The 27825-nt window shown below is 35.1% G+C and overlaps 1 protein-coding gene across 1 annotated transcript in view; it reads right to left on the bottom strand.

Annotated features, from left to right (window-relative positions):
* The window catches only part of LOC148954289 (putative ATP-dependent RNA helicase DDX5), a 63440-nt gene that overhangs the window by 34283 nt on the left and 1332 nt on the right, over positions 1–27825 (bottom strand). The window contains exon 2 of the mRNA XM_089086176.1: positions 1441–1635. Coding sequence (XP_088942302.1) covers positions 1441–1635 — 195 coding nt within the window. The remainder of the gene's footprint in view (positions 1–1440; positions 1636–27825) is intronic.

Below are 27825 nucleotides of genomic sequence, written 5' to 3' on the forward strand. Positions count from 1 at the left end.
TAAAAACAAAATTTTTGATCATTTAAAGACTCCTCCACCTTCTTCAATCTTGCACTTTCAATACAGTCCATAATTCTAAAGGAATACTAATCTTCATTAAATACATATTGCTTTAGTAGGATAAGAATGGAGGCTGCCAGCTAATTCATGAATTTAACAGCTGATTCTGGAGGAAATAAGGGGCTAGCTCATGGTGAATATTTCTATGACGCTCTAGGCAATGAGGCTTGACAGTATCCCTAGCCAGTATATAAAATCTGTTGGCTTACTTTAAAGATGTGAATGGTTGTAAACACCAATAAGTTTCACACCAAGCAAGGTGATTGTCAATATAATTCAGGTAACAACAAGACTGGGGACCTTTTTATGTACTGTATCCATAAGTAACACCCAGTAATAATGACAATTAGTGTAATACAGCCAAACCCATATCCTCTCACCAACCTTCTTCAACTTCATCATTGATTAGATCCTTACAGTCCTTGACGAGGACAAAGGTGTTGTAGTGATCCCATTATTTTCTGTCATGATTATTGAATATGCTGATGATGTGGACATTCTTGCTGAATCTCTTGCACATGTATAGGGTATGATTAATAGTACAGCTTATAGGGCAAGCTAGGTACTGGCCTGTAAACAAGTCTACAAAAAGAGAAGAACAATAAAAATGGCTGGGATAAAGCAAAACTTCAGTATCCCTAAATGGTGGTCAGATTGAGGACATCCAGTCTCTCAAACACCAAGGCCTGATGAAAAGCCTTACTAGTGAATACCAAGAAAAAATCTAGAGCCACATATCCTCACCATGGAATGTCTTTCTTCAACTATCAAAATTTCTGTGGGAGTGAAAAAAACTTTTGATTTGCACAAAGCTCCAAATATATGAAGATATGTTTCCCTCTGATCTGTTTTATGACTGTGTAGAAGGTCATCCCTAAAAGCAGCCAAAACATCAAACTCGAACTTGTTCAACCACAAATACCTGCACTATATTCTAGGCATTAGACACCTAGATAAAAACTCAAAATAGAATAGTTAAATTCGGGGATTGCCCACTTATCTCTAAAATTGTTAAGCAGAGGAGACTGTGATGGTTTAGCTGCACAATATGCAGACCAAATATGCGAGCTAAGTATCTCAACCAGGACTGGTAGGAGAAAAGAACAGAAGACCAAAATAAGCCTTTGCTAGTGACAGTGAGGTCTGATGTAGAGACAAGTGAAGGTTCCAAAAATATAAACATTGTTTGGAGCGCTTGTGGCTGACGCCTACCCCCTTCCACAAAAAGCGGTAGAAAGACACCAGGTTATTGTCTGCTGGGTGCCATAATGAACCTGTGTGTGCCTTTGACACATAGCAAGTATAACTTATAACTTTTCAGTTCAATAAAATAGGATGTTTGTTTATATAAAATAGAGACAATAAAGGAAAAACACTAACCTATTTGCAATACCAGGGTGAGGAACATAGAAGTTCTTTTCAAAAGGCTCTAGCTGACTCATGTCCCACTTTGGCTTCTTCATACCACCAAACTCATTTCCAAATTTTCCAGAACTTCTATTTCTATCATTGAATCCACTTCGAGAGGACCCTCTGAATCCTCCCGAATTTCCTCTGCTTTGTCCCCCATAGCTCCTGAAAAAAAAAGGTTTAGTTACTGTACACATTAATTTGAGGACAAAATACAATTACTAAACTGAATTTATTTCAGAAGCCCAAAACAAGGAAAAATAAAAATAAACAAAAAACCTAAACAAGACACAAAACTAAAATAAATGATTAATCAATCAGCAATAAACTTTACAAAGTAAGCCTTCCAGGGATGGTTATATCCTATTATCTAGTATAGCAATTCTTCCACAGCAACAAAAGGATCAGTGACTAAATATTTTCTCATTACAGCTGACACTTGTATATACCAGAATTGGGATTTTCAAAAATTCTTTATTCAAGTTTATGATATTCCATAAGTGAATAAATAGAGGTTAAAAAACAGACAAATTACCATAAGAAACCTGAACACAAAGTAAGGAGACAGAGGGATATAAAACATGCATAAAGGTTTAACTGTGTAGGGAATCCTTACATACCAGATAACCATCAGGGCATTACTGCACCCAATCTAAAAATTATAATTACATTTTCCTAAAATAAGCAGAACTAGGATTCTTTGTTGAGGAGAGAGTGAGGGCTGTATCCAAGATTTTTTTTTTTTTTGGGGGGGGGGGGAAGATGAGTACAAATTTTGTTAAATACGTCAAAATTTGTACATGCACTTTTGTTACATTTGACAAATACTTTTTTGGAGGGGGGGGGTCAAACCCTAAACCCTCTTGGATATGGCCTTGAAGAATATATGCTACAGATTCTTTATTTTTGGTATGAATTGGTATAGCATTTTACTGTACTATCTTTCTTTCATGTGTCCTTTATTAAAGAACCAGTTTAATCAGGTGGAAGACTGAAACTTGGTAATTTAAATCACACATTAACTGACTTTTAATATAAACATAATCTTTGCAGAAATATTATAAATTTTCTTTTTTATTACTGACTGAAATTCATCTCATTTTTCTGCAAGATAGATTTATTCAGCAACAAATTTAAACACTAAAGGACAACTATTTCATTTTATTCTCCACGCAAGCATCAAAACCAGGAATACAAAAGCAAAAAAAGAAAAGTGAAATGCCACCCACCACTTGCTATCAGCCAAAATTCAAACAAAAATGTGAGAAGTTCAGTAAAAAATACTAACACGCAATTCCAACTTGATCCTATGACATTTACCATAAAAAGGCATTAAACGTAAAATAAATATTCAAAAATCCAAAAATATTTTATAATTTTCAAAAGACCCCAAATAAGATACCCTGCCTGGTTGATATTAATTAAGACATTGGCTGAAATATATAAAATGAATTTTAGGGTCATGATTTTTGCATTTCTCATTTTCAAGGGGAGTTCTTTGGAAGTCTTATACTTTGGGAATCCCTGCTTGCCTGAAATATTTCATATGCATATGATTCGAGGAGAATAACCCATGCACAATCATAGACAGTCAGTGGATTGAAGTTTGATCTCAGAGAGGGACTGAATGAAATTTAAATGTTACTAGCATTAAGAAGGTCATAAGTAGAATAAAAAAAACATTAGATGGACTAATTTTAAGACCAAAGGAATTAAGACCAAAACAAAATTCTACCCTAGGAATGACCTATGAATGGATGATAAATAGACTTATCTATCAACAAATGAAATGACACCATTTTTATACAATCCTAAAAAGGGCTTATCCCAGATCTGCCTTTCAATTACTTGGAATATCTGTCTTAGCTTTTTCTACAATTAGCCATGTCTTGATGCCAACTGCAAACTACTTGATTTTAATTTAATGGTCACAAAAGACACATGAGAGAAGATAGAGACTTTAAATAAAGTGACAGCAAATTGACAATGCTCTGTGTTTCAAGAATAATGGTATTTGCTTTTTAATGTATCCTAGAAAGCAGTATCAGAAACAAAACAAAAAAAGGTTGATATCTCTTTATTCGAGTAATTGGAAATGAAGACTGGATTACACAGTAATTTTTTAAATGGCATAGGAAAATTTATGAGCTTCCTAATAATTCTAAATTGCTTTATATTTTTATTTTATTTTGGCTAATATTATATGAGGGAGAGATTTTCATAAAAAAGCAGCCCAGGTCTAAATGGGTACCAGGCGTCAACCCAGCTCGAAATGAGTACCTGGAGAAATCTGGGGAAGGTAAGCAGGAAGGGTGTGCAAAAGCACAGGATGGCTGGCCCCCAGCCCCCCATCGCACTTCCTGGCTGAGGGCCACAAAACGGAGATCAACACTGCCGGTTTGGACCGTAAGGGTCTAGTGCCGTCATACTTACTTACTTTTTTACTTACTATACTAGAACAGGAAGCAACACAGAAATAAGGATTTGAACTTGACTACCACCTGGTGTAGGCTATATCTTGGAATGTTGCATATGCTGCACAGTTCTGCCATGTTTGGCAGTCCCAGAAATGCTTGACTCAGTTCAGTCACAGATTTTTGAGAGAAAAACTCTTCAGTATAGTACTGTTGGCAAATGACTGTCATTTTGCAAATTAAAGTTGCAAATGGTAATCAACTTGCACATTATTATTAGCAGTATTAGAACCAGGACTGGCATCTTAGCCACTCTGGGATTAACTGTCTGCTTTATCATTCATGTGTTAAGCTAGTTCCACCTTAGGTTTAAATAAAAAAAAATGGGAACTACAGATGGGCTGTGCCCAACCTTCATACTTTAGTACATAAACACTCTCAATAATTTGCACTGTTCACACCTACCCTAACCATATTTAAATGACAACACATGGGCCCCCTATTACATAAGATTGGTCCAAATAGCCCCTATTTTCTCTTGCCTGGAGAAAATTTAAGAATGGTGGCAAAAATTTTTACAGGTTTTGGTATCACTCCTTCAAGCACAAACACTTATGCATAGTCTTAAAAAAAGGGTGTGTTCATCAGCATTCATCACCCTCTAAAAAATGTATGAATGTGCTTTGATGAGTATATTAGTCATCAAAAATACTTGTTTTGAATGGCAAGAGACTTACAGCACAAACAAGATCATCTGGCAAGAGATTATAGCTGATGGGGCCTATTAAAACAAGTAAAACCTGAAGTTAGTTATGCATTTCTGAAGTTAGTTGTCCTATACAATGTTTGGAAATTCAAAACTGAATCAAGATTTACATTATCATGCCTTGGATATTATCAGAAGTACTAATGGTGTCAGCTGGAGAAATCTGGGGAAGGTAAGCAGGAAGGGTGTGCAAAAGCACAGGATGGCTGGCCCCCAGCCCCCCATTGCACTTCCTGGCTGAGGAAGTGCAAGAATCTTAGATTTCTGAATCTTAGATGATGAATCTATACCCAGGGTAACCTTCACATAGAAACCATATAATACGCATTTTATCTCTTTTTATCTCAGCACAAACAAGATCATCTGGCAAGAGATTATAGCTGATGGGGCCTATTAAAACAAGTAAAACCTGAAGTTAGTTATGCATTTCTGAAGTTAGTTGTCCTATACAATGTTTGGAAATTCAAAACTGAATCAAGATTTACATTATCATGCCTTGGATATTATCAGAAGTACTAATGGTGTCAGCTTGATTGCATCTGAATTCTAAGCTTGGCACCACTTTTTAACATTTTGAGCCAGGGATCAATCTGATGTACTTAATGGGTGCCACACTAAAGGATTATGCTCTACTAATGGCCTAACATGGGTCTTGTACATCATTTTGAAGTTTTTAAGACTCAATTTCTAAAAAAAAAAAAATTTATTGTGACAAGTTAGCATTTCTGAATCTTAGATGATGAATCTATACCCAGGGTAACCTTCACATAGAAACCATATAATACGCATTTTATCTCTTTAGATGCACTGAAATTCCCATGTGAACACTAAAAGTTCATCAACATTACCTTGTAAAAACAAATAGTCAAATTAAAAAAAATATATATTTTTAGAATAAGAATTTCATCATGAATCCACATATGACTTTCATTTGCATCAGAAATGATTTTTGATGCTGACATCAGAAATGAGACATGATGCTGATCTACAAATATAATAGCCAACCAAACAATACTCTCTTCATAAAACGTGCAAGTCAGCATCACAAAAGAGGCCATTCACAAAAAAATTCTACATGTACTGTGAAGACACAAATATGGCAAAACTGTTTTGCTAAGCATGTCATTAATGACTGGGATAGCCTTCAAGACAAAACAGTGATTGTACCCCAACTGCATCCTTCAAGTCTAGACTTGACAAAGAATGGAGCAACTAGCCATGGAAATATGAGAGGGATTGTTTGTCCCATTCAGCTGTCCATTGATTATTGATGCAAGTTTTTCATAAGAGTGTGCTGCTAAGAGGTTGATGATGCTTGTCATTCATCCCAACCATCTTGCACATTCTATCCAAAGTTGCTGTTGTGCACTGGTTTCAACTCTAAACCACTGGAGAATGGTTCACATAGATCATACTTACCTTGTGGTCACTATTACCAAGTGAGCTTAAATTGCATCTCTCCAGCAAATCTCTCTTACAGCATGTTGCTGGGACCTTAATACAATGACATTACATTATATTGCCATCATTGGCATAGAGCAAAACATATCCTGTACAGGCCTTAATATTGCTCCAAAGTGCCAATGTCAGTTTTGTTTCATTGGGTTCTGGGTGTTGACCCCCCATCCCCCTAGAAAGTACCCCCAGTGGAAAATAAGGCTTTCCAAATTTGATAATTTTATTTGAGTTTTGTTTAATTTCTGTAGGGGAAAAGAAGTTTGGTACTTGTGTATTATGCACCACTCACTCAAGTTTATGCTGTGTAAAATTCAAGAACACACTTTTTTTTTATTAGTTTCTTTGTTATTTTAGAAATAAATTTGGGCTATAGATTTGCACATAAGGGGGAGGGGGTAAAGTGTAGTGAGTCTGCATGCAAAATGTGTTTGGTACAATTATTCTGCATATTAGATAGATAAATAAATAAGTGTAATTTAAAGCCAAATACACAGCCATGAACACAGTAGAATAACAAATAAATATAGTGTATGGGGAGGGTGTGTTTAAACCCCCAGAAAATACCCCAACGCAGATCCACCCGAAATATGCCCCCCCCCCCCGAAAGTAAACCCCCCAGAAAATACCATTCTCCCTGTAGAAAATAAGGTTTCTAAATTTAAAACTTTTATTTGATTTTTTTTTTAGTTTAGTTGAAAAGTGCTAAGGAACGGGAAAAAGAGGAATTTACACACCATAAGCATCTAAAAAAATTAGAAAAAAAACACAAATCCATTTGTGTCAAAAAGACTTCCATACAAATTTCTACAATTTTTGGCAGTAGTGGGTGCCAAATTAAAAAAAAAAAAATGAAGAAAAAAATATAGGTGAACAATCATCAAAATTAAGCTTAAACATATGGCACCAAAAAGTTTAAGAAGGTTTGGCTATCCTTTGAAACGATAGTTGGCTTTGGGAACCAATAAATTCTAAATTGTTTAAGTTTTTGTGGACAAAAGCATTGTCAAATTCTACAAGTTTGTTTTTCTGATCTTCCAAGGGTAAAAATACCACAAATCACCATTAACAAATAAACAAAACCCAAAACTAACAGAAATTACAATAGATAGCCTATACTTCAGGGTTATCTTAAGTGGATTTTCCTAGTGTATGACTGGACTTTGATGCTGGTGATATTTTGTTTTCTTTTCCCAATGGACAGTGGCCTTTGTGTCTAGATTTAATTTAAACAGATTTAATTTAAGATGCAATCTAAGGTAAGGTAATGATTTAGTTGTTTGAGTCGATTGGCTGGCCAACTACTGGGTATCTTACCCTATTTAAGAGACTACTGTTGAGGTGGTAATTGGGTGTCCAACTCTTGGGTATCTTACCCTACTTTTGGTTAGTCAACTCTTAGGTGGTCCCTATTTTTGGTTCTTGTAAGCTTTATCTTTTGGGAATAAAATTCATTTTGATGTTTAAGCCAACTTCTGTACAGCACAATGATTACACTTGACTAACAAGTTTTAGAAACTAGCTCTGTGTACATGATATGCATTCAGGCTCTTGGTTAATCACTAGCCTAAATCATAAGGATTGATTTCAAAACTACCAATAAAAAAAAGCAGCCTCAGAAAAAAATAAACAAGGAAAAGCATAATTTTTCTAAGCTGTGAAAGGTGGGAAAACAGTCAGTAGAGAAAATTTATAGAAAGACATGACAGAAAAAAGCCTCATCTAAAAGTTTTGGTAAATATCTAATGGGCTATATAATTTAGCTAAGATGAAAGTGAAAATGTTGTTTGATGCCTTTTTTATGCTCTTTTATAATTCATGCATCACTTCTGGGGCTAGTTGCATCTTGAGCCCTTAAAGGGGCCCCAAAGGTATTTTATTTTTGTAACTAAACAAAGAAGTTATCAACACTTGTTAAGCTATTGAAGTGGTTAAAAACATATCAGTAGCTTATAAATAAGTTATTCAAGAGCAATATATTCCAAAAATACTTATTTGTAACAATTAAAACCTCATTCATTAGGCAACTCAAATATAAACTGTTTCCCTACCATTTCAAGTTATTCAAATGCCATTGACAAAAATAGCACTGCATTTTGTGATTTGAAACTTTGCTGTCAATAATTCAGGGTAGGCTATATTCCAACTCAGGTGAATTGAAGTTATCAAGTATTTTGGGCAATAGGTTGCATCAAGACTGGGCTGGGTAATTGTAGACAGAGAAAAACCAAGACCAGATAGTCCAAGTAATTGAGAGGCAAATGTTTCAATAGGGTAAAAAACCAGTATCCAATTGAGCAAAATTATGTAAAACTAAAACCCTCACATTTTGTTAAAAAAGAAGAATTGTGTATATCAGAGAAAAGCTTAAAATCAAAGCTATACATCAGTAAGGTTACTATTATAATTGTTTTAAGATCAAACACTTGAAATTATTAGTTTATTGACTTACCTACAAGGACCTCTTTTTGGAAATACCAATTATCCTATTTTGATGTATAGGTAAAAGTCTATTTTAGCTACTTTTGGATATCTTGGAAAGGGGTTAGGCTAGGAAAATGAAACTTTCAGAGATGGGTCTACAGGGTAAAGTATGTCCTGGGAAGGTATTTTGAAGTACCTTCTCTCTTCTCCTTCTCCCTCTAGAGGGTGTGGGTGTGATATTTTGTTTTCTTTTCCCAATGGACAGTGGCCTTTGTGTCTAGATTTAATTTAAACAGATTTAATTTAAGATGCAATCTAAGGTAAGGTAATGATTTAGTTGTTTGAGTCGATTGGCTGGCCAACTACTGGGTATCTTACCCTATTTAAGAGACTACTGTTGAGGTGGTAATTGGGTGTCCAACTCTTGGGTATCTTACCCTACTTTTGGTTAGTCAACTCTTAGGTGGTCCCTATTTTTGGTTCTTGTAAGCTTTATCTTTTGGGAATAAAATTCATTTTGATGTTTAAGCCAACTTCTGTACAGCACAATGATTACACTTGACTAACAAGTTTTAGAAACTAGCTCTGTGTACATGATATGCATTCAGGCTCTTGGTTAATCACTAGCCTAAATCATAAGGATTGATTTCAAAACTACCAATAAAAAAAAAGCAGCCTCAGAAAAAAATAAACAAGGAAAAGCATAATTTTTCTAAGCTGTGAAAGGTGGGAAAACAGTCAGTAGAGAAAATTTATAGAAAGACATGACAGAAAAAAGCCTCATCTAAAAGTTTTGGTAAATATCTAATGGGCTATATAATTTAGCTAAGATGAAAGTGAAAATGTTGTTTGATGCCTTTTTTTACAATAAGGATTGATTTCAAAACAGCAACAGCAACCGTACAAGAAAATCGAAATATATTTTTCTTGATTAATATTGCTTCTAATCAGTAGTTGTGCCAAACCTATCCTGCTCAAGTCATCCTCAGGGCTATACTGTGGTGTCTATCCCTCCCATAGTATAGTGCAGACGGTTTGATATAATCTATTTTCCCTTCTTATTTTAGTTTTATATTTGTGTTTAAAGCTTTTTCCAACAGGCAATGTTCAGAAGTCCTCCAAAAAAAAACGTCCCCCCAGATCCCAAATCAAATTCCATAGTGAAAGATACCCATCCTGGCTGGTCAAGCACATTATCTGAAAGTTCTAATGATGGCTCCGATTCGGAGAATAGGACAATGATAACTGTAGGTCCTAATGCAACCATAAATGATGATAATGGGTTTCAAGAGGTCCTCTCTAGAAGCTCTAAAAAAGGAAAAAAATCTCCCCAATTAAAAGCATTTCCCCTCTCCCTGCCCAAGATCCTCCTTCCAAAAACTTACGAATTTACCTTAAAATTACACCCACAACCCCCTTTGAAATAAAAATGATCACTGCAATAAGAGTTGCAATTTTTAAATTGCTAAAATCAATGTTCCCTCTTAACATTAACCGTGATGGATCTCTGCTTATAGCTGTAGAAGATCAAAAATCAGCAGATACAATAATTAACCTTAAATCCCTTCTGAATATCCCAATTATTGCATCTAATTGGAACCCAAAACAATCACCAACAAAAATTGTAGTTTACAATGTTCCTCCAGAGATATCTACTCAGGAATTAAAAGAAGGCCTCTCAGATAGGGCTGGAAACACAATCCCAGTTGAGGATGTTACCCAACTTGGAAAACCTAATTCTACTGGCCTAAAAACTAGTAGATCCTTCTTATTCACACTAAAGGATAAAATTGATATCCCAGAAAAATTATTCCTATTTGGGCAAATCAAACCACACAAGGAATACAAACCTAAGCCTATTCAGTGTCAGAAGTGTTTCAAACTGGGACACACGACAAACAAATGCAATGAAATTCTCCAAGAGTGTAGTAATTGTAAATCTTTCCATCCTAAAGAGCTGACAACTTGCAAAAACACCCAGCCTACATGCATCAATTACAAAGGTCCACATGAATCTACAAATAAATCATTATGCCCTGCATACAAGAAAAGAGCTCTAACACTCCAAATATCAACAGAGAAGGCCATCCCATACCCCTTTGCAGCAATGGAAGCAAATGCTGCCCAACAATACCAAATAAAGCCTGTAATGAAACCAACCAAAACCCCCAAGTCAAATGCCCCAAATGCATCAAGCACCCCATATAAAACAACATTTTCTAAGCCCCCTAGCTCAAATCCCTATCAGAAGGAATCACCAAGCCAGCAAGCCTTGTTTTCCGGTGAGATAAGGCCAGCCTGGCCCTCCCTCCCAAGAAGAAACAAACCAGAAACACTACCAGGAATCAATCCCTTCACCACCAAACAGGATGCACTACCAAAAATGCAATTCCCAAATATATGCTTATTCATTCTAAACTGTAATGCAGTTCAGGCCATGAACATACATCAACTACAGAAAACAAAAATCATTGCAGAATTGGGAAAAATCTACATCCCAGATGATATGCTCATTCAAGCAAAAAAAGATCTTGCTTTACTTTTAACAAAGCTGAACATTGATACACAGTCATATGAAGAATAAATCAACAACACAACATTTATCAATACTCCAATGGAATGTAAGATCACTCACAGAAAATAAGCTAAATGAACTAATATCATTTATGAACAATAATTCCATTAATATTGCTTGCCTCCAGGAAACTCATTTAACCCAAAATCAACAAATTAAGTCTCTGGGATACACTATCCTGAGAAAGGATAGATCTTCAGAGAGAAAAGGAGGTGGTGTAGCTTTATTAGTTAATAATAATATAAAATTTTGTGGCATCAATTTTCCAGATTTTGAAAATGATGTTGATGTAATTGGTATAAGTGTTTGGCTGAATAATTTAAAAACCTACATAATAAGCTTTTATAACGCCTAATGGCCAAACTTCAGATGCCAAGGATTTCTTTAATTATATAAATAATTCTAATATGTTAAAAAACATCATTATTTGTGGTGATTTCAATGCCCACAGCCTTTTGTGGGGGAATAAACCAGCAAATAAAGCTGGTAAATTTATTGAGCATAAATAAAAGTTCAAATAGGGATAAAATCCTTTTAATAGACAGTGATGATAGAAATTCACAAAAATACCAGATATTTCGGTCACATATACAGTGACCGTCATCAGTAGTAAAACTAAAATAAAACAATTTAAAACAAAAGTTTATATACTAAATCAAATAACACTACATATTATTTGAATCTCTAATTCTTTTCAAAGCAAAGGCGGAAGCTATTCTCTTTGACCTTCTTGGATTCGGTTCATTAGCGTTCAATGATATAACATTTGGACAAAGGTCAACTACATTGGGTGAATTGAACTTTACTCTCTCAGATTTTAATAAATTATCATAGATAGAGTCCAGCCCATATTCACCTGTATCTCGATTCAAAGCAATATTCTTGAATAAGATTTTCTTTATTTCAAGAATTTCACGAAAATTTTGCTTTAAACCCCGATCCCTAGAAATCAAAGAGACATTCTCGAACAAAAGAAAATGGTCTGGAAAATTAAAAATATGTTCTGAAAGGGCTGAAGTGAAATCTTCAGACTTAGAAACTTGCTTTAAAGCCGAAGAAATAGAATCTTTGTGTTGTAATAATCTCATTTCCAAACTCTGGTTAGTACGTCCCACATATGAGCTTCCACAAGTACATGGGATCTGACAAACCCCACTCTGTTGCCCCATTGAAGTTAGATCCTTCCCAGAATTTAGAAAACTACTCAAAGTATTATTACTCTTTAAAGCTACCCTTAGACCATTGTTTTGTAAAATTCTTTTAAGTTTTTCACTTAGCCCGAGTGCATTTGGTAAGGAACAAAAAACATCCGTCTCCCGAGTTGTCTCCAAGACTTCCTTAGAAATCTCTAGAAACCTTTTTCTTCTTTTTGAAAAAGTCTAGTTAATTAACCATTCTGGATACATGTTACTTATTAGTATTTTCTTTAGAAAAGACAATTACTCCTCAACAAATTTTGGAGAGCAAATACTAAAGATCCGATCAGTTAAAGAAATGATCAAACCAATTTTTACTTGGCGAGCGTGACCGGAACTATAAGACAAAAATCTATTGTTATTTGTCGGTTTTCTGTAAATTTTAAAATCCAGACTATTTTGATTTTTCAAAAGAAGAACATCAAGGAAAGGAAGTTTCCCATTCTCTTCCAATTCAACCGTAAACTTTAAATCCCTCCCAAACAATTAAGATGTTCCAAAAATCCTTTTAATTCCTCCTCCCCATAATCCCATACTGAAATAATGTCATCCATATCCCGGCCTCAGAAAATATGTTTAAAAAAATATGAATCTTACGCAATTGTTTCAATATTCTCCACAAAAATATTAGCTAATAAAGGGGATAAAGGGGCCCCCATAGGTAAACGATTTATTTGTTCGAAATAATCCCCTCTAGATTGAAAAAAATAAGAGAACTTATTGCACAACCTTACTAAATTCATAATTACAGAAACTTCCAAATCGCTTTTGCCACTAATCAAATCCAAATTTCTTAAGAGCTTTCCTTCTAGAAGAGTTTCGGCTGCTTCTACATCAATATTTGTGTACATTGATACAATGTTGAAGCTTGAAAGCAAAGAATTCGAAGAAATTTCTACTGTTTTCAGTTTTTCAACCAAAGTCGAAGAATTCTTAATAAACGAAATTTGTGCAGACAAAAGTGGTTGACAGATTGACACTAACCATTTGCTCAAAACACTTGTTGGTGACCTTGTACTTGACACAATTGGTCGTAAGGGTAGGTTAGGCTTATGAATTTTGGGAAGTCCTTATAATTTAGGGCACAAGGAACTGCGTGGCCGGCATTTGTAATAGAGTTGAGGTGTAATTTTTCCTTCATCCTTTAAGCACTTCAGTTCTTTCTTAAACTTATTTGTAAAAGAGTCTGTTGGATTATACGATAGCTTCTTGTATGTTTTTTCATCCTCTAGTAAACTTCTTAATTTTGATTCGTAGTCCTCAGTATTCATCACAACTAAAGTGTTACTCTTATCTGCTTTTGTAATGGTAATTGAACTATCCTTTTTCAAGTTTTTAAGAATTTTGTTTTTAAGTTTCAATTTTAAAAACTTGAAAAAGGATAGTTCAATTATCATTACAAAAGCAGATATGAGTAACACTTTAGTTGTGATCAATACTGAGGACTACGATTCAAAATTAAGAAGTTTACTAGAGGATGAAAAAACATACAAGAAGCTATCGTATAATCCAACAGACTCTTTTACAAATAAGTTTAAGAACGAACTGAAGTGCTTAAAGGATGAAAGAAAAATTACACCTCAACTATATTACAAATGCCTGCCACGCAGTTCCTTGTGCCCTAAATTATATGGACTTCCCAAAATTCATAAGCCTAACCTACCATTACGACTAATTGTGTCAAGTACAAGATCACCAACAAGTGTTTTGAGTACATGGTTAGTGTCAATCTGTAAACCACTTTTGTCTACACAAATTTCGTTTATTAAGAATTTTTCGAATTTGGTTGAAAAACTGAAAAAAGTAGAAATTTCTTCGAATTCTTTGATTTCAAGCTTCGACATTGTATCAATGTACAAAAATATTGATGTAAAAGTAGCCGAAACTCTTCTAGAAGGAAAGCTGTTAAGAAATTTGGATTTGATTAGTGGCAAAACAGATTTGGAAGTTTCTGTAATTATGAATTTAGTAAGGTTGTGCAATAAGTTCTCTTATTTTTTTCAATTTAGAGGGAGTATTTATAACAGATATATTGCTTACCTATGGGGGCTTCTGGACCCCATATATGTTCTAATGTTTTTACGGGTAATATTGTAAAATTTTCTTTGGATTCATATTTTTTAAAATATATTTTTTGGGGTTCGGAGCTGTTTGATAAAATTTTAGAATGGATGTAATAGTAGGAGAACTAAAAGGAACTTTTTGAACATATTAATTGTTTGGGAGTGGATTTGAAGTTTACCGTTGAATTGGAAGAGAATGGGAAACTTCCTTTCCTTGATGTTCTTCTTTTGAAAAATCAAAATAGTCTGGATTTAAAAAAAAAAAATTTACAGAAAACCGACAAATAACCATAGATTTTTGTATTATAGTTCCGGTCACGCTCACCAAGTAAAAATTGGTTTGATCATTTCTTTAACTGATCGAATCTTTAGTATTTGCTCTCCAAAATTTGTTGAGGAGGAGTTGTCTTTTCTAAAGAAAATACTAATAAGTAACATGTATCCAGAATGGTTAATTAACCAGACTTTTTCAAAAAGAAGAAAAACTTTCTAGAGATTTCTTAGGAAGTCTTGGAGACAACTCGGGAGAAGGAGGTTTTTTGTTTCTTACCATATGTACCCGGGCTAAGTGAAAAACTTAAAAGAATTTTACAAAGCAATGGTCTAAGGGTAGCTTTAAAGAGTAATAATACTTTGGGTAGTTTTCTAAATTCTGGGAAGGATCTAACTTCATTGGGGCAACAAAGTGGGGTTTATCAGATCCCATGTACTTGTGGAAGCTCATATGTGGGACGTACTAACCAGAGTTTGGAAATGAGATTATTGCAACACAAAGATTCTATTTCTTCGGCTTTAAAGCAAGTTTCTAAGTCTGAAGATTTCACTTCAGCCCTTTCTGAACATATTTATAATTTTCCAGACCATTTTATTTTGTTCGAGAATGTCCCTTTGATTTCTAGTGATCGGGGTTTAAAGCAAAATTTTTGTGAAATCTTTGAAATAAAGAAAATCTTATTCAAGAATATTGCTTTGAATCGAGATACAGCTGAATTTGGGCTGGACTCTATCTATGATAATTTATTAAATTCTGACAGAGTAAAGTTCAATTCACCCAATGTAGTTGACCTTTGTCCAAATGTTATATCATTGAACACTAATGATTCGAATCCAAGAAGGTAAAAGAGAATAGCTTCCGCCTTTGCTTTGAAAAGAATTAGAGATTCAAACAATATGTAGTGTTATTTGATTTAGTATATAAACTTTTGTTTTAAATTGTTTTATTTTAGTTTTACTACTGATGACGGTCACTGTATATGTGACCGAAATATCTGGTATTTTTGTGAATTTCTATCATCACTGTCTATTAAAAGGATTTTATCCCTATTTGAACTTTTATTTATCGTCATGGAAAGGCAGTGTGGTCTCCGAAATTATCTACGTCATATTTATTGAGCATATGACTTCAAATAATAATGATTTAGCTGTTGCTACCCCTCCAAACCTAAATACATATTTTAACCCCAAAAGTGCCAAATTCTCCACAATTGACCTACAAATTGTGTCTTTAAATTTTTTGAACAAAATTTACATAAATAAAATTGATAGTCTATGTACAGACCACTTTGCTATAGTGTGCTCCCTAAATGAACCTGCTGAAACTTCATCTCATACCTCCAAATATATCAACGCTAAAGCAAATTGGTCTATTTTCCAAAATAAGCTAAATGATGAAATTACAAGTTTCACCCAAAGTTCATGCATTTCTAACACAACAGTTGACACACATGCTGAAGCCTTGACATCTTTACTAATAAATACAGCTAATCATACTATCCCCACGACAACACCTAAGAAAACATTCCCTAAACAAATTCCTAAAGCATGGTGGACAAATGAGTGCCTAAATAAATGGAAGATAAAAAAGGCAGGTAGGACAGAATTCATAAAAAAACCAACACCTACTACATATTTAAAAAAATTACAAGCAGAATCTAATCTAAAAAGGACTATAATAGATGCTAAATATAAATACTGGAATAATTTTGCAAATAATCTCTCCAGAGAAACGCATGAGCCAATTATACATAAAGTCATAAGCCACATATGTTGGAAAAAGACTTCTCCCAACCCACTCCTGTATGAGCTTTTACATAATAATACCCATTATGACAACGATATTGAAAAGGCTAACCTATTTGCAACTCTTTTTGTTAATAAGCTAACATCAAACAATCAAAGCAATCTGTCCACAATTCCTATGAACCCTAGTTACCAACCACGCCCAGGATCCGAGTACATAACTAATCCATTTTCAATCCAGGAATTGAATAATGCATTACATCATATTAGGTCCAAAACTAGCAGCAGCTATGACAATATACACCCTACATGGATAAAGAATCTCACACCTTCATACAAACAAGAACTGCTAAATTGTTATAATCACGCTTGGGCATCGTCTAGGTTCCCCAATATATGGAAATGTTCGTCCCTCCTACCAATCCTAAAGAAAAATAAACCAAAAGATAACCCTGAGTCTTATAGGCCCATAATGATTACACCTGTGATGGGGAAAATAATGGAGAAAATGATTTATCACAGACTCCTCTGGTTTGTTGAGAAAAATAACATGATCCCACACACTCAAACTGGATTCAGGAAATACCACTCCTCAACAGATGCTTTCATTTTGCTAACAAATGCAATAAATGAATCTTTCTCAAAAAATAATATCCTAGTGGCAGCTTTCCTTGATTTTGAAGGAGCATATAACAATGTGAACCACCAAATCCTTTTAAATAAACTTACAAACCTTGGAGTACCTCCCAAGCTAGAATCCTTTATTAAATCCTTCATAGAAGTGCGAAGTTTCATTGTTTGTGTTGGTTCAGCCTATTCACCCCAAAAGACAATATCCAAAGGCCTACCTCAGGGAGCAGTCCTTAGCTGCCTCCTATTTGCCCTATATCTCTGGGACATGAACCTACCCCACACGAATCTACAATATGCTGATGATCTGGTGCTATGGTCATCTGGCAACACCTTTCAGATAGCACAGTCAAATCTGCAAAAGTCACTTTTCCAGTTTGAAAAATTCTCTCAACATTCAGATTTACCCAGTGCACCCACCAAGTCAAAAATAATCCAATTTCACAGGAAGCGAAACCATGTTAATGCAAAACTAACTCTAAATAAAACAACTATTCCAGAAGATAATAATATTAATTACCTAGGTCTCATGCTTGAACAAAAACTTAATTTCCACCTCCACATTTCAAACACAATAAAAAAATGTTATAGAAAAGCAAATATACTAAAAAGACTTCTTTCCACACCCTGGGGTTGTAAGGAGAAAACCTTACTCCAGTTTTATAAATCACATATAAGACCCCATATTGACTATGGGCTCATTGTATATGGTGCATGTGCAAAGACCCAGATGCAAAAAATTGAAACAACACAAAATGATATAATACGTCTCATATTTGGTCTTAGGAAACCCACAAGCACCAAGTTTCTGCTTATGGAGAGTGGATTAACAACAATAAAAGATAGACGTAGCTTTCTCTTGATAAAACATCTTACAAAAATTGATTCAAATAGCTCACACACATTACATAATTGGTTAAGAAATCCAGCCATGTATAGAGGTATTGCAGATGAGTATGCCATTATTCAAAAGAAGTTCCCTGTACCAGGAAAGTCTATTGCACCTACTTTCCCCCAATCCCCTCCATGGAATTGGTCATTTCCCATAATAAATACTGAATTTTCAAAATGGAATAAAGATTTAACCCCCATTGCTTTTGTCCAGAAAAAATTCGCAGAACTTAATACAATTACCTATAAAAATCACTTCCAAATATTTGTTGATGGGTCAAAAATGAATGAGAAGGTTGCAATTGGTGTTTTCCTTCCTCACCTGAAAATTGCAATGGGAGAGAGATTATTTAATAATTTATCTATAATGTCTGCTGAGTTAAATGCCATAATCATGGCATTAGAACACCTTAAGCAAAACCAACCTTTGATTGAAAATTCGATTAATATTATCATCTATTCCGACTCTTTATCAAGCCTTGAGTTGCTGGCCTCAGCTCCTCAATATAAGTTGGATATTGACACTTATCATTGTCTCAGTATTATTGATAATCTTGCTTCAAGTGGCATAAAAACTTACTTTCAGTACATTCTTAGCCACTCTGGCATAAGTGGTGATCATCAGGTTGATGAAATACCAAAAAATGCTATAAATATTGACCAGCCAAGTGGGAGACCAATCCCAATTAGAGATATTTACTAATGGAGACTATCAGATATTAATTTTAATAAGATTAATCCTATCCTTTCCCCCTTTCCCAATAAGTATCTTTCTAAAATTTATCATAGAGTTCGTTCTGGAACAAATGGACTAAATTTCCTTGCATTCTCATATAAGATTTCTAATTCAAGTGGTTCAATTTCCCTGTCCCCTCTTTGCAGGTATTGTAATATGAATAATGAAACAATTGACCATTGCCTATTTGAATGTAATATGCTGACGTCTGCACAACATACCTTGCTTTGTAAACTGTTAAAATACTTCAAACACCACAGAATCCCACTATCAGCCAAGAGCCTAGCTAACTGTACCTGCACACAGAGCATAGAAATCGACATCTATCATCTTATATTTGAACTCCTAGAGTCGAAAGATCTGCTGAAAGATATCTGAATATATCTAATAAATATGAGGCTATCAAGCCAGTAGCTCTGTAGCCCACAGAGTGAAGCAAAAGGAAAAGGGCTAAATAGTTATACTGAAAAGCCCGCCTGCTGTTAAATAGAAGAAGAAGAAAGAGTTATAAGAGTGAAACCCGGCAAAATAGATCTGCTGCTTAAATGTAAGTACAACAAAATTGCTTTCAGCTTTACAACTATGCTCAATCCCAATTTATAAGGTTTTAAAGACATGCAAATACATTTCCTAAATTTTGAAAAAGAAAAACATTGATATGGCTTAAAATTCTACTAAAATAATATAAATTGCATTTTCTGAACTATAGCCAGAGAAAAACAAACCAATAACTGAAAATGAAGGTAAAATGTTGTTTTATCAAAATTTCAATAGGCAAAATTGTCATATAGACAAATTTTAGGACTCTCTAGAGAGGAGTGGAGGTAGGTACTTCAAAATACCTTCTTCGAGACATACTCTAGCCTGTAGACCCATTCCTTAAAGTTTCATTTTCCTAACCTAACCCCTTTCCAAGATACCCAAAGGTAGCTAAAGTAGAATTTTACCCTAGAAACTTTTATTGCTTGATATTTATTCTATAAATCACAAGCATTAAATATATTATTGACTTACCAAAATAATAAACCTTTAACAACAGCAACTGGGAGGTGTGAAAGTGAATAAAGGATTGTTGACCAAATTTGTGAGAAAGAACATTTATTTCTACCCATATTTTACCATACCTGCTTATATTTGATATTAAGTTTCATTTTAAGAGGTGTTCCCTGGTGTTTCACTGTATTTACCAGAATTTTGATGTTAGAAAATTTTTATTTTCTATTCCCAAGGGACTTGTCCTTTGTCTGCTAATAAACAGCTGCTTGTTCAACTGTAAACAAGGTCAGGCTGAACTCAGTGTCTACTCCTTTTTCCAAATTTGCGGTCATCAACAAAGCACAGTTGCCAAACGCTAAATATTGAAAACACCATTGATTACGTTTGCTCGTCCATTTTTGCGTATTTTTGGTGGATAATTTGTGCAGAAGGGAGCAATAGCAAACAAACAAGAGGCCGAATTGGTACCAGCGGGATTTTCCTTAAATCCTTAAACTGCTGGGAATAGGTGATTTGAGTATTGCACTTCCCACATTCTGTCTACCGCAAAAAGTGTCAAAGCTTTCTGAGCATCAACGAAATACACACCTGTGAAGTTTGTTTTTAAACATTGATGTTCCAGAACATTTTTCATATGATCCCGGTTTTTTAACTTTGGTGCCAAGCGAGTGAAACCAGTGAGCTATTCATCCTATACATGTAAAAATGCCGCCGAAACAACCTCGCACGAGTCCGAAAAAAGGAACTGATCAGTATGCAGCTTGTGGTTGTAATTTCGAAGAAGAATCAAGTGCAATGAATTGTGATGGTTGCAATCGATGGCTTTGTATAGATTGTCTTGAAATGACTGAGCTAGAGTATACTCTCTTAACAAAGATGACAAGGCGTATTGGATACGAGTGGCATTGTCCTATGTGTAAAGGTGACAAACAAGCAAGACTAAATGCATCGGATATCCAAAATGCTATTACCAAATCCCTTGAACTGCTTCAACCGGCCCTAGCGGTCATTCAGGATCTTGATGTGAAAATTAAAGATGCCGTCAAAATGTCTTTTAGTGAGTTTAAGCGTGAAGTGATCGAAAACATGGATTGTAGATTTCAAGCCATTGAGATCCAGATAGATACCTTCGACCAAATGTCTGGCGCCGCCGTTAACCACGACTTGCTGAATTGTTTTGTAGTCTCGCAGGTATTGGCTTTAAGAAACAACCTTGAGAGCTACTTAGAGAACAATATGAAGCCGTTAATAGTCAGAGATAGCGATAAACAGAGATGAAAACTGGACCTTATTGTGTTTAGAGTGCCTGCGAAACCAGACGACGGACAGTTTATGCAGCAGTATATGTCCCAAGAGTGTAGCCTCCCATATATATCCGTCATAAATCCTCGTCGCTTAGCTAACCCGAATAACCAAACTAGCTCAAACTCACCAATCATTTTTTCCGTTGTCAAACTTGAAAAAAATAAACAATTTCTACAGGAGTCGTATGAAAAGAGAGGAACTGGCAGAATTTAGATAAGGAATAATTTATCCAAATCAGACTGGGCTAAAAGAGCAAAGCTATATTAAGAGATCCTAGTCTAGCAAGCTCATGGAGAGAAGGGTCTTGTGATTCGGAGTGGCAAAATCGTATCAAAAACTTGCTACCTCCAGCCCCTCCAACTCTGATGGAACTCTAAGTGGGCTGCCAAAACCTCCACAGAGTTTCTCTTCTAGTGCATTATTAGATGTAAGTGATACTTTTGCTAGCGGGGAGTCGGACGATTGTTTTTACAGTGCTAGATCTGGACAAACCATTGATTCACCGAGTTCTGAAAGATCATCAACTCCCTCTGATAGTGGAAGCTGTGGGAAGATTAGTGATCTTAGTGTTTTTTTCAGCAATGTTGACTGTCTTAACTTCAAAGTTTCAAGAAATTAAGTGTGTTATTACATCAGGCGTTTCAAATATTTTTGCCTTCTGTGAAGTGAAACCAAAAAGGACTATCCCTCTGACAGAACAACAGATACAGATACCAGGAAACAAAATAATCAGCAACATATCAAAGGAAGAAGAAAAGGGAATTATCCTATACATCTGAGATACTTTCCAGGTAAGAAATATTAATATTGAATCTGATTATGAGCCTTACCTAGAACAAGTGTGGATATCAATAAACCTACCTGGTGAGCCAATACAGATTGGTTTGATTTACAGAAGTCTGAGTTCCCCTAATTTAGAGAGGTCCCTTTTTGAAGTAGTAAAATCAATTGATAGAAAAGTAGCGCTGACAGGAAACCTTCTCATAGTCGGGGATTTTAACCTACCTTCCGTCCAATGGATAGATGGCTGTGGCTATTCTGGACAGAAATCAGTTGTACCATTTCTTGAGTGTCTAGCTAACTATTCACTTTACCAATCTGTAAATTTTCCAACTAGGCACCAGTATGGCCACCCCCCATCATTGCTGGACCTCGTAATAGTAAACGACCATGAAGCGCTCTTAAACGTGGCCCCACTACCGCCCTTTGGTGCAAGCAATCACGCTGCCATACGATGCTCCCTTAGACTGTATCCAGAAAAATCGGTTTTACCAAACATGTGTATAGAGATTACCGTCTGATGAAGCAAGAGTTGGTAGGGTAGGATTGGTCCTTTATCACTGAGAATGATGTTGATAAATCGTGGAATATAATGAAGAAAATACTGCTAGAGGTCTCAGAGAAAAATACTGCAGTAAGATGGGCTTGTAAACCCAAAACGCTACAATTTATGAACAAAGAATTGAAGAGATCAAGAAGTAAGAATAAAAGGTATTTGCGACTATATGAACAGAATATCAATCATGAAAAATACTACATAAAATGTACCAAGACATGAAAACAAGTCAGAAATCTATCCAATAATTAATTTGAACAACATGAGGTGGTTGTAGCAGCAGCAAGCAAGTTAAATCCAAAACACTTTCGGAATTATGCCTCAGCCCGTAAACCTGGGAGACACTCTGTTACGCGACTTAAAGATAATGACTGTATAATAAATGACCCAATAGAAAGTGCCAATGCCGTAAATAGGCAGTTTACATCTGTATTTACTCAACCTGATAATGCCCCTCTTCCAGACCCCCCCCCCTCTACCAGCATAACCCCGATGCCCCCGATTACAGTCAATAGGGCAGATGTAGAGGCACGCCTAAAAAAGTTGAATCCAAATAAGTTGGTGGGACCTAATGGTGTACACCCAAGGCTTCTTAAAGAATTGCATGTTGAACTATCAGGCCCACTCACTCACCTTTTTCAGAAATCCCTTGATGAAAAGTGTATCTCGCAGGATTGGCGCATGGCCCACATAACCCCCATACATAAGGGTGGCAGCAAAGAGGATGCAAGCAATTACCGGCCAATCAGTGTCACCTCTGCAGTCAGGAAGCTGCTAGAAGTGATTGTTAACACTGCAATCCTGAAACACTTGACAACCAATAAACTATTCTCATCATGTCAGCATGGCTTTAGGTCTGGTCGGTTGGTTGAAACAAACTTGATTGATTCTTATAATTATATCACCGATCTTTGACAAAGTCTGCCATAAAAGACTTCGAATCAAGCTCCAAGCTATTGGGGTGAGTGGTGGTGTGGTTGAGTGGCTGATGGAGTTCTTAACAGATAGGAAACAGACGGTTAAAGTATTTGGCAAGGATGGAGGGATGTTTTTCTCCAAGGTGGCCGCTGTTGGAAGTGGTGTCCCCCAGGGCACGGTTTTTGGGTCCGACTTTATTTAATATATATATAAATGACGTGCCAAAAATCTTAAATAACAAAGTAAGCCTCTATGCTGATGACTCAAAACTTATCGGTCATGCAGACACAGCAGAGAATATTAAGTCAATCCAATTGGACCTCGATACATTCACTCACTGGACTAATATTTGGAGGCTTGAATTCAATGCATCAAAATGCAAGACTCTCCACCTTGGGAAGAAAAAACCCACACACTCAGTACCATATGGAGTATAAGGATGGGTCCCAAAATACCATATTGAGCGGCCACACAGCGAAATATTTTGGTGTCCTGGAAGACAATAAATTGAAATTTCATATTCATGCACAAGAGACTCTTGAGAAGGCTAATCAGACTCTTGGCTCAATTAAAAAAAAGTTCACTTGCAGATCTCCAACTGCTATGACCAAGCTATACAAGAGTCTAGTTTGACCAAGGCTAGAGTTTGGAATGTGTATCGCATGCCCAATCAATAAGACAGACCAAGGAGCTCTAGAATCAGTCCAGAGGAGGGTAACGAAATGTATTAGAGACCTCTATGATGTCCCTTATCCATCCCGTCTCCGTAAGCTTAGAATACCATCTCTAACATATCGTCGCAAACGAGGCGATGTGATAACAGCATACAAGCTCCTAAATGCTGAGGATACCATTCCTGGCCTTTTTCAACCGGACAATTCAAATAGAACTTGTGGTCATTCTCAAAAGCTTTTCCGAAAACGAGCCAACACCAGACTAAGGAACAAGTTCTTCTCAAATAGAGTTGTCAGCTTGTGGAACTCCCTTAGTGAAAAAACAGTAACCTCTACCAGCGTGGATGCGTTCAAGTCATCAGTGGATAGGGAGTGGCTCAACAAACCGTGGTGCACCATTTGGGACACCACAGATGATGAATAACTATCATCACTGAAGCTGGCGGACACAGGATTCGTCCTATCGCTAGCAAGTGCGATTTAAGGTAATTTAAGGTAATATTATTATTTTTTGCTGATCATATTATTGATTTAGAATAAAGTAAAAAATACCACTCAATGCCCTTTTTTATGCTCTTTCCAAATATAATAATAATTTTAGTTAGAAATGAATTTTAACCCCACCCCTATATATACCCTGCATTGGTATATATTGGGGTGGGGGTAGAATTCATTTCTGACAAAAATGATTATTATATTTGGAAAGAGCATTAAAAAGGCATTGAGTGGTATGTTTACTTTATTTGTAAGACAATAATACAAATAACAAAGAATTACTTTAATTACTTTAAAAAGGGGCCCCAAAGGTATTTTGTTTTTGTAACCACACAAAGAAGCTATGAACACTAGTAAAGTTATTGCAAAGTAATTAAAAACATGCAACTAGTTTATAAAAAGTTGTTCAAGAGTAATAGGGTAAAAAACCAGTTTCCAATTGAGCAAAATGAAAACCCTCACATTTTTTTACCAAAGAGGAATTGAGAAGGATTGGGTATATTACTGAATAGCTAAAAATCTAAGCTATGCATCAACCTGGTCATTATTAAAATTATTTAAGATTTAACACTTGAAATTATTAGTTTATTGACTTACCTACAGGGACCTCTTTTTGGAAATTCCAATTATCCAAGTGATGGTTATTTGGTGATTAATCATCATTAATTACATTCTAGACAAGGAATGTACTAGGGCTTTAGAGCTTTAGGCACATAATTAATTGTATTTAATGATTATTGTAAATTAATTGTAATTAATGATGATTAATCACCAAAAAACGTCACTAAGCCCTGCCTCTTAGCACCATTAATTACAATCACTCAACATGGAATATACCCTTCCTGAAATCAGCTATGTGTGCCTAGCCCTTAAATCACAAATATTAAATATAATTTTCCTTAACAATTGCTTTTCAAAACAGAGAACACATTTTCAATTTATGCTGACAAGTCATTGGTGAAAATTTGACCAAAAAGGCATGGCTCTTGTTACTACCCTCACATTTCATCACGATGTAGTAAAAAGGGGTGGTCCAAAACCCATTGCTATTTTTCCAGAATGCCAAAGAAAAGTGGTCTTTCCCAAAAAGAGGTCTTTTACCCTATATTCCAAAAACAATTATTTATAGAAATTCAAACCTCATTTATTAAGCAACTGAAATATAATCCATTTTCCTACCATTTTTATTGAAGGATGTATTTTTCAAATTTTCCTATTCAGCACTATTTTTAGTCAATGATATTCAAAAAACACACCCTTCAATAAAAATGGTAGGAAAATAGCTTATATTTCAGTTACTTAATAAATGAGGTCTGAATTCCTATAAATAAGTATGTTTGGAATATATTACTCTTGAACAACTTATTTGTAAACTAGTAACATGTTTTAACCACTTTCAATAACTTAACCAGTGTTGATGGCTTTTTTGTGTGGTTACAAAAACGAAATACCTTTGGGATCCATTTAAGGGCTCAAGATGCAATTTGCAACAGAGGCAATTATTGTATTATGGTATTATTGTAATTATTGTACTGTATTAATTATTGTAAAGAGCATAAAAAAAATGCATCATATGATGTTTTCACTTTCATCCTAGCTAAAGTATTGTGCCACCTGCAAATTTACCCATCAATTGATGCTTTTTTAAGCTCTTTCATTATTCTTATTGAATACCTCCAAGGCCCCTTTAGGGGATCAAGATTCAATTAGCCCCAGAAGAAATTATTGAATTATGAAAGAGCATAAAAGACATCAAATGAAGTCTTCACTTTCATCTAAGCTAAATTATAGGCCCATTTTTTAGTACTAAGATCTTACATGTTTCTGCAAAGATTATTGTTTTTTAGCTCATCTTTGTTCTAACATCTTATAGCTCACTGATGTTAGCAAAAAGTGTGAAGACTTCCACTGTTCTGCCATATAGAACAATGATGATCTACTCATCATTGTTCTCAGACTGCTGATCACAGCTGAATAATGAACGATGTTTGCACAAAAACAACCAAAGATGCAAGATCTTTGTTCAAAGATTTCACTTTTAAGCATTTTCTGACAAAAGATGTAAGATCATAGCACATTGATGAGTGAAAAAATGGCACTTATATAGCTCACTAGAAATTTAATAGTTTCCTGCTTAATCCTTTCAAAGACTCAAATGACAAAAGTGTTTTGAGCCTCATATTTTGGCTACATAACATTAGGGGCATTTTTCACTCATCAATGTGCTAAGATCTTACATCTTCTGTCAGAAAACACTTAAAAGTGAAATCTTTGAACAAAGATCTTATAGTAAATATCTACCATATCATATTATTGACTTATGCATAAAGTGAATATACCACTCAATGCCTTTTTTTTATGCTGATTACAAATATAATAATCATTTCTATTGGAAATGAATTTCAGCCCCCCTACTAGGCTATATATGCCAATTCAGGGTAGGGTAAAAAACCAGTATCCAATTGAGCAAAATTATGTAAAACTAAAACCCTCACATCTTGTTACCAAAGAGGAATTGAGAAAGATTAGGTATATTAATGAATAGCTAAAAGCCTAAGCTATGCATCAATATGGTTATTATTCAGATTAGGTAAAATTCTACTTTAGCTACTTTTGGCTATCTTGGAATGGGTTTAGGTTAGGAAAATGAAACTTTCAGCTATGGGTCTACAGGCCAAAGAATGTCCTGGGAAGGTATTTTGAAGTACCTACCTCCACTCCTTCTCCCTCTAGAGGGTCCTGAAATTTGCCTACATGACATTGAAATTTTGCCTATTGAAATTTTGACAAAACAACATTTTACCTTGATTTTCAGTTATCAGTTTCCTTTTCTCTGGCTTTTACTCTGAAAATGCAATTTCAGTTATTTGAGCAGAATTTTAAGCCATATCTATGTTTTATTTCTAAAATTCAGGAAATGTATTTGCATGTCTTTGAAACCTTATAAATTGGGATTGAGCAAAGTTGTTAAGCTGAAAACAATTTTGTTATGCTTAATTTAAGCAGAAGATCTATTTTGCAAGGTTTCACTTCTATAACTCACAGATTTTTAAAGGTCATCAAAGGTCAGGGCCCTCTAGAGGGAGAAGGAGTGGAGGTAGGTACTTCAAATACCTTCCCGGGACATACTTTAGCCTGTAGACCCATCCCTGAAAGTTTCATTTTCCTAACCTAACCCCTTTCTGAGATAGTCAAAAGTAGCTAAAGTAGAATTTTACCTTCAGATTATTTAAGATCAACCCCTTGAAACTATTAGTTTATTGACTTACCTGCAGGGACCTCTTTGGAAATACCAATTAGGCCTATCCTGTTTTCATGTATATATCTTTCTAGTTTTTCAGTTTTACTCATATAGGCCTGTTGACAGAAAGCTGACTTTCTTCTGATTCTAGAAATATAACTTTTAGTCATGGATATTTATTCTATAAATCACAAATATTTAAATATAGTTTTTCTTTTCAA

The sequence above is a fragment of the Artemia sp. Qi Xiang Cuo genome, chromosome 3 (genome assembly GCF_049724085.1).
Source record: "Artemia sp. Qi Xiang Cuo chromosome 3, ASM4972408v1, whole genome shotgun sequence".
NCBI lineage: Eukaryota > Metazoa > Arthropoda > Branchiopoda > Anostraca > Artemiidae > Artemia > Artemia sp. Qi Xiang Cuo.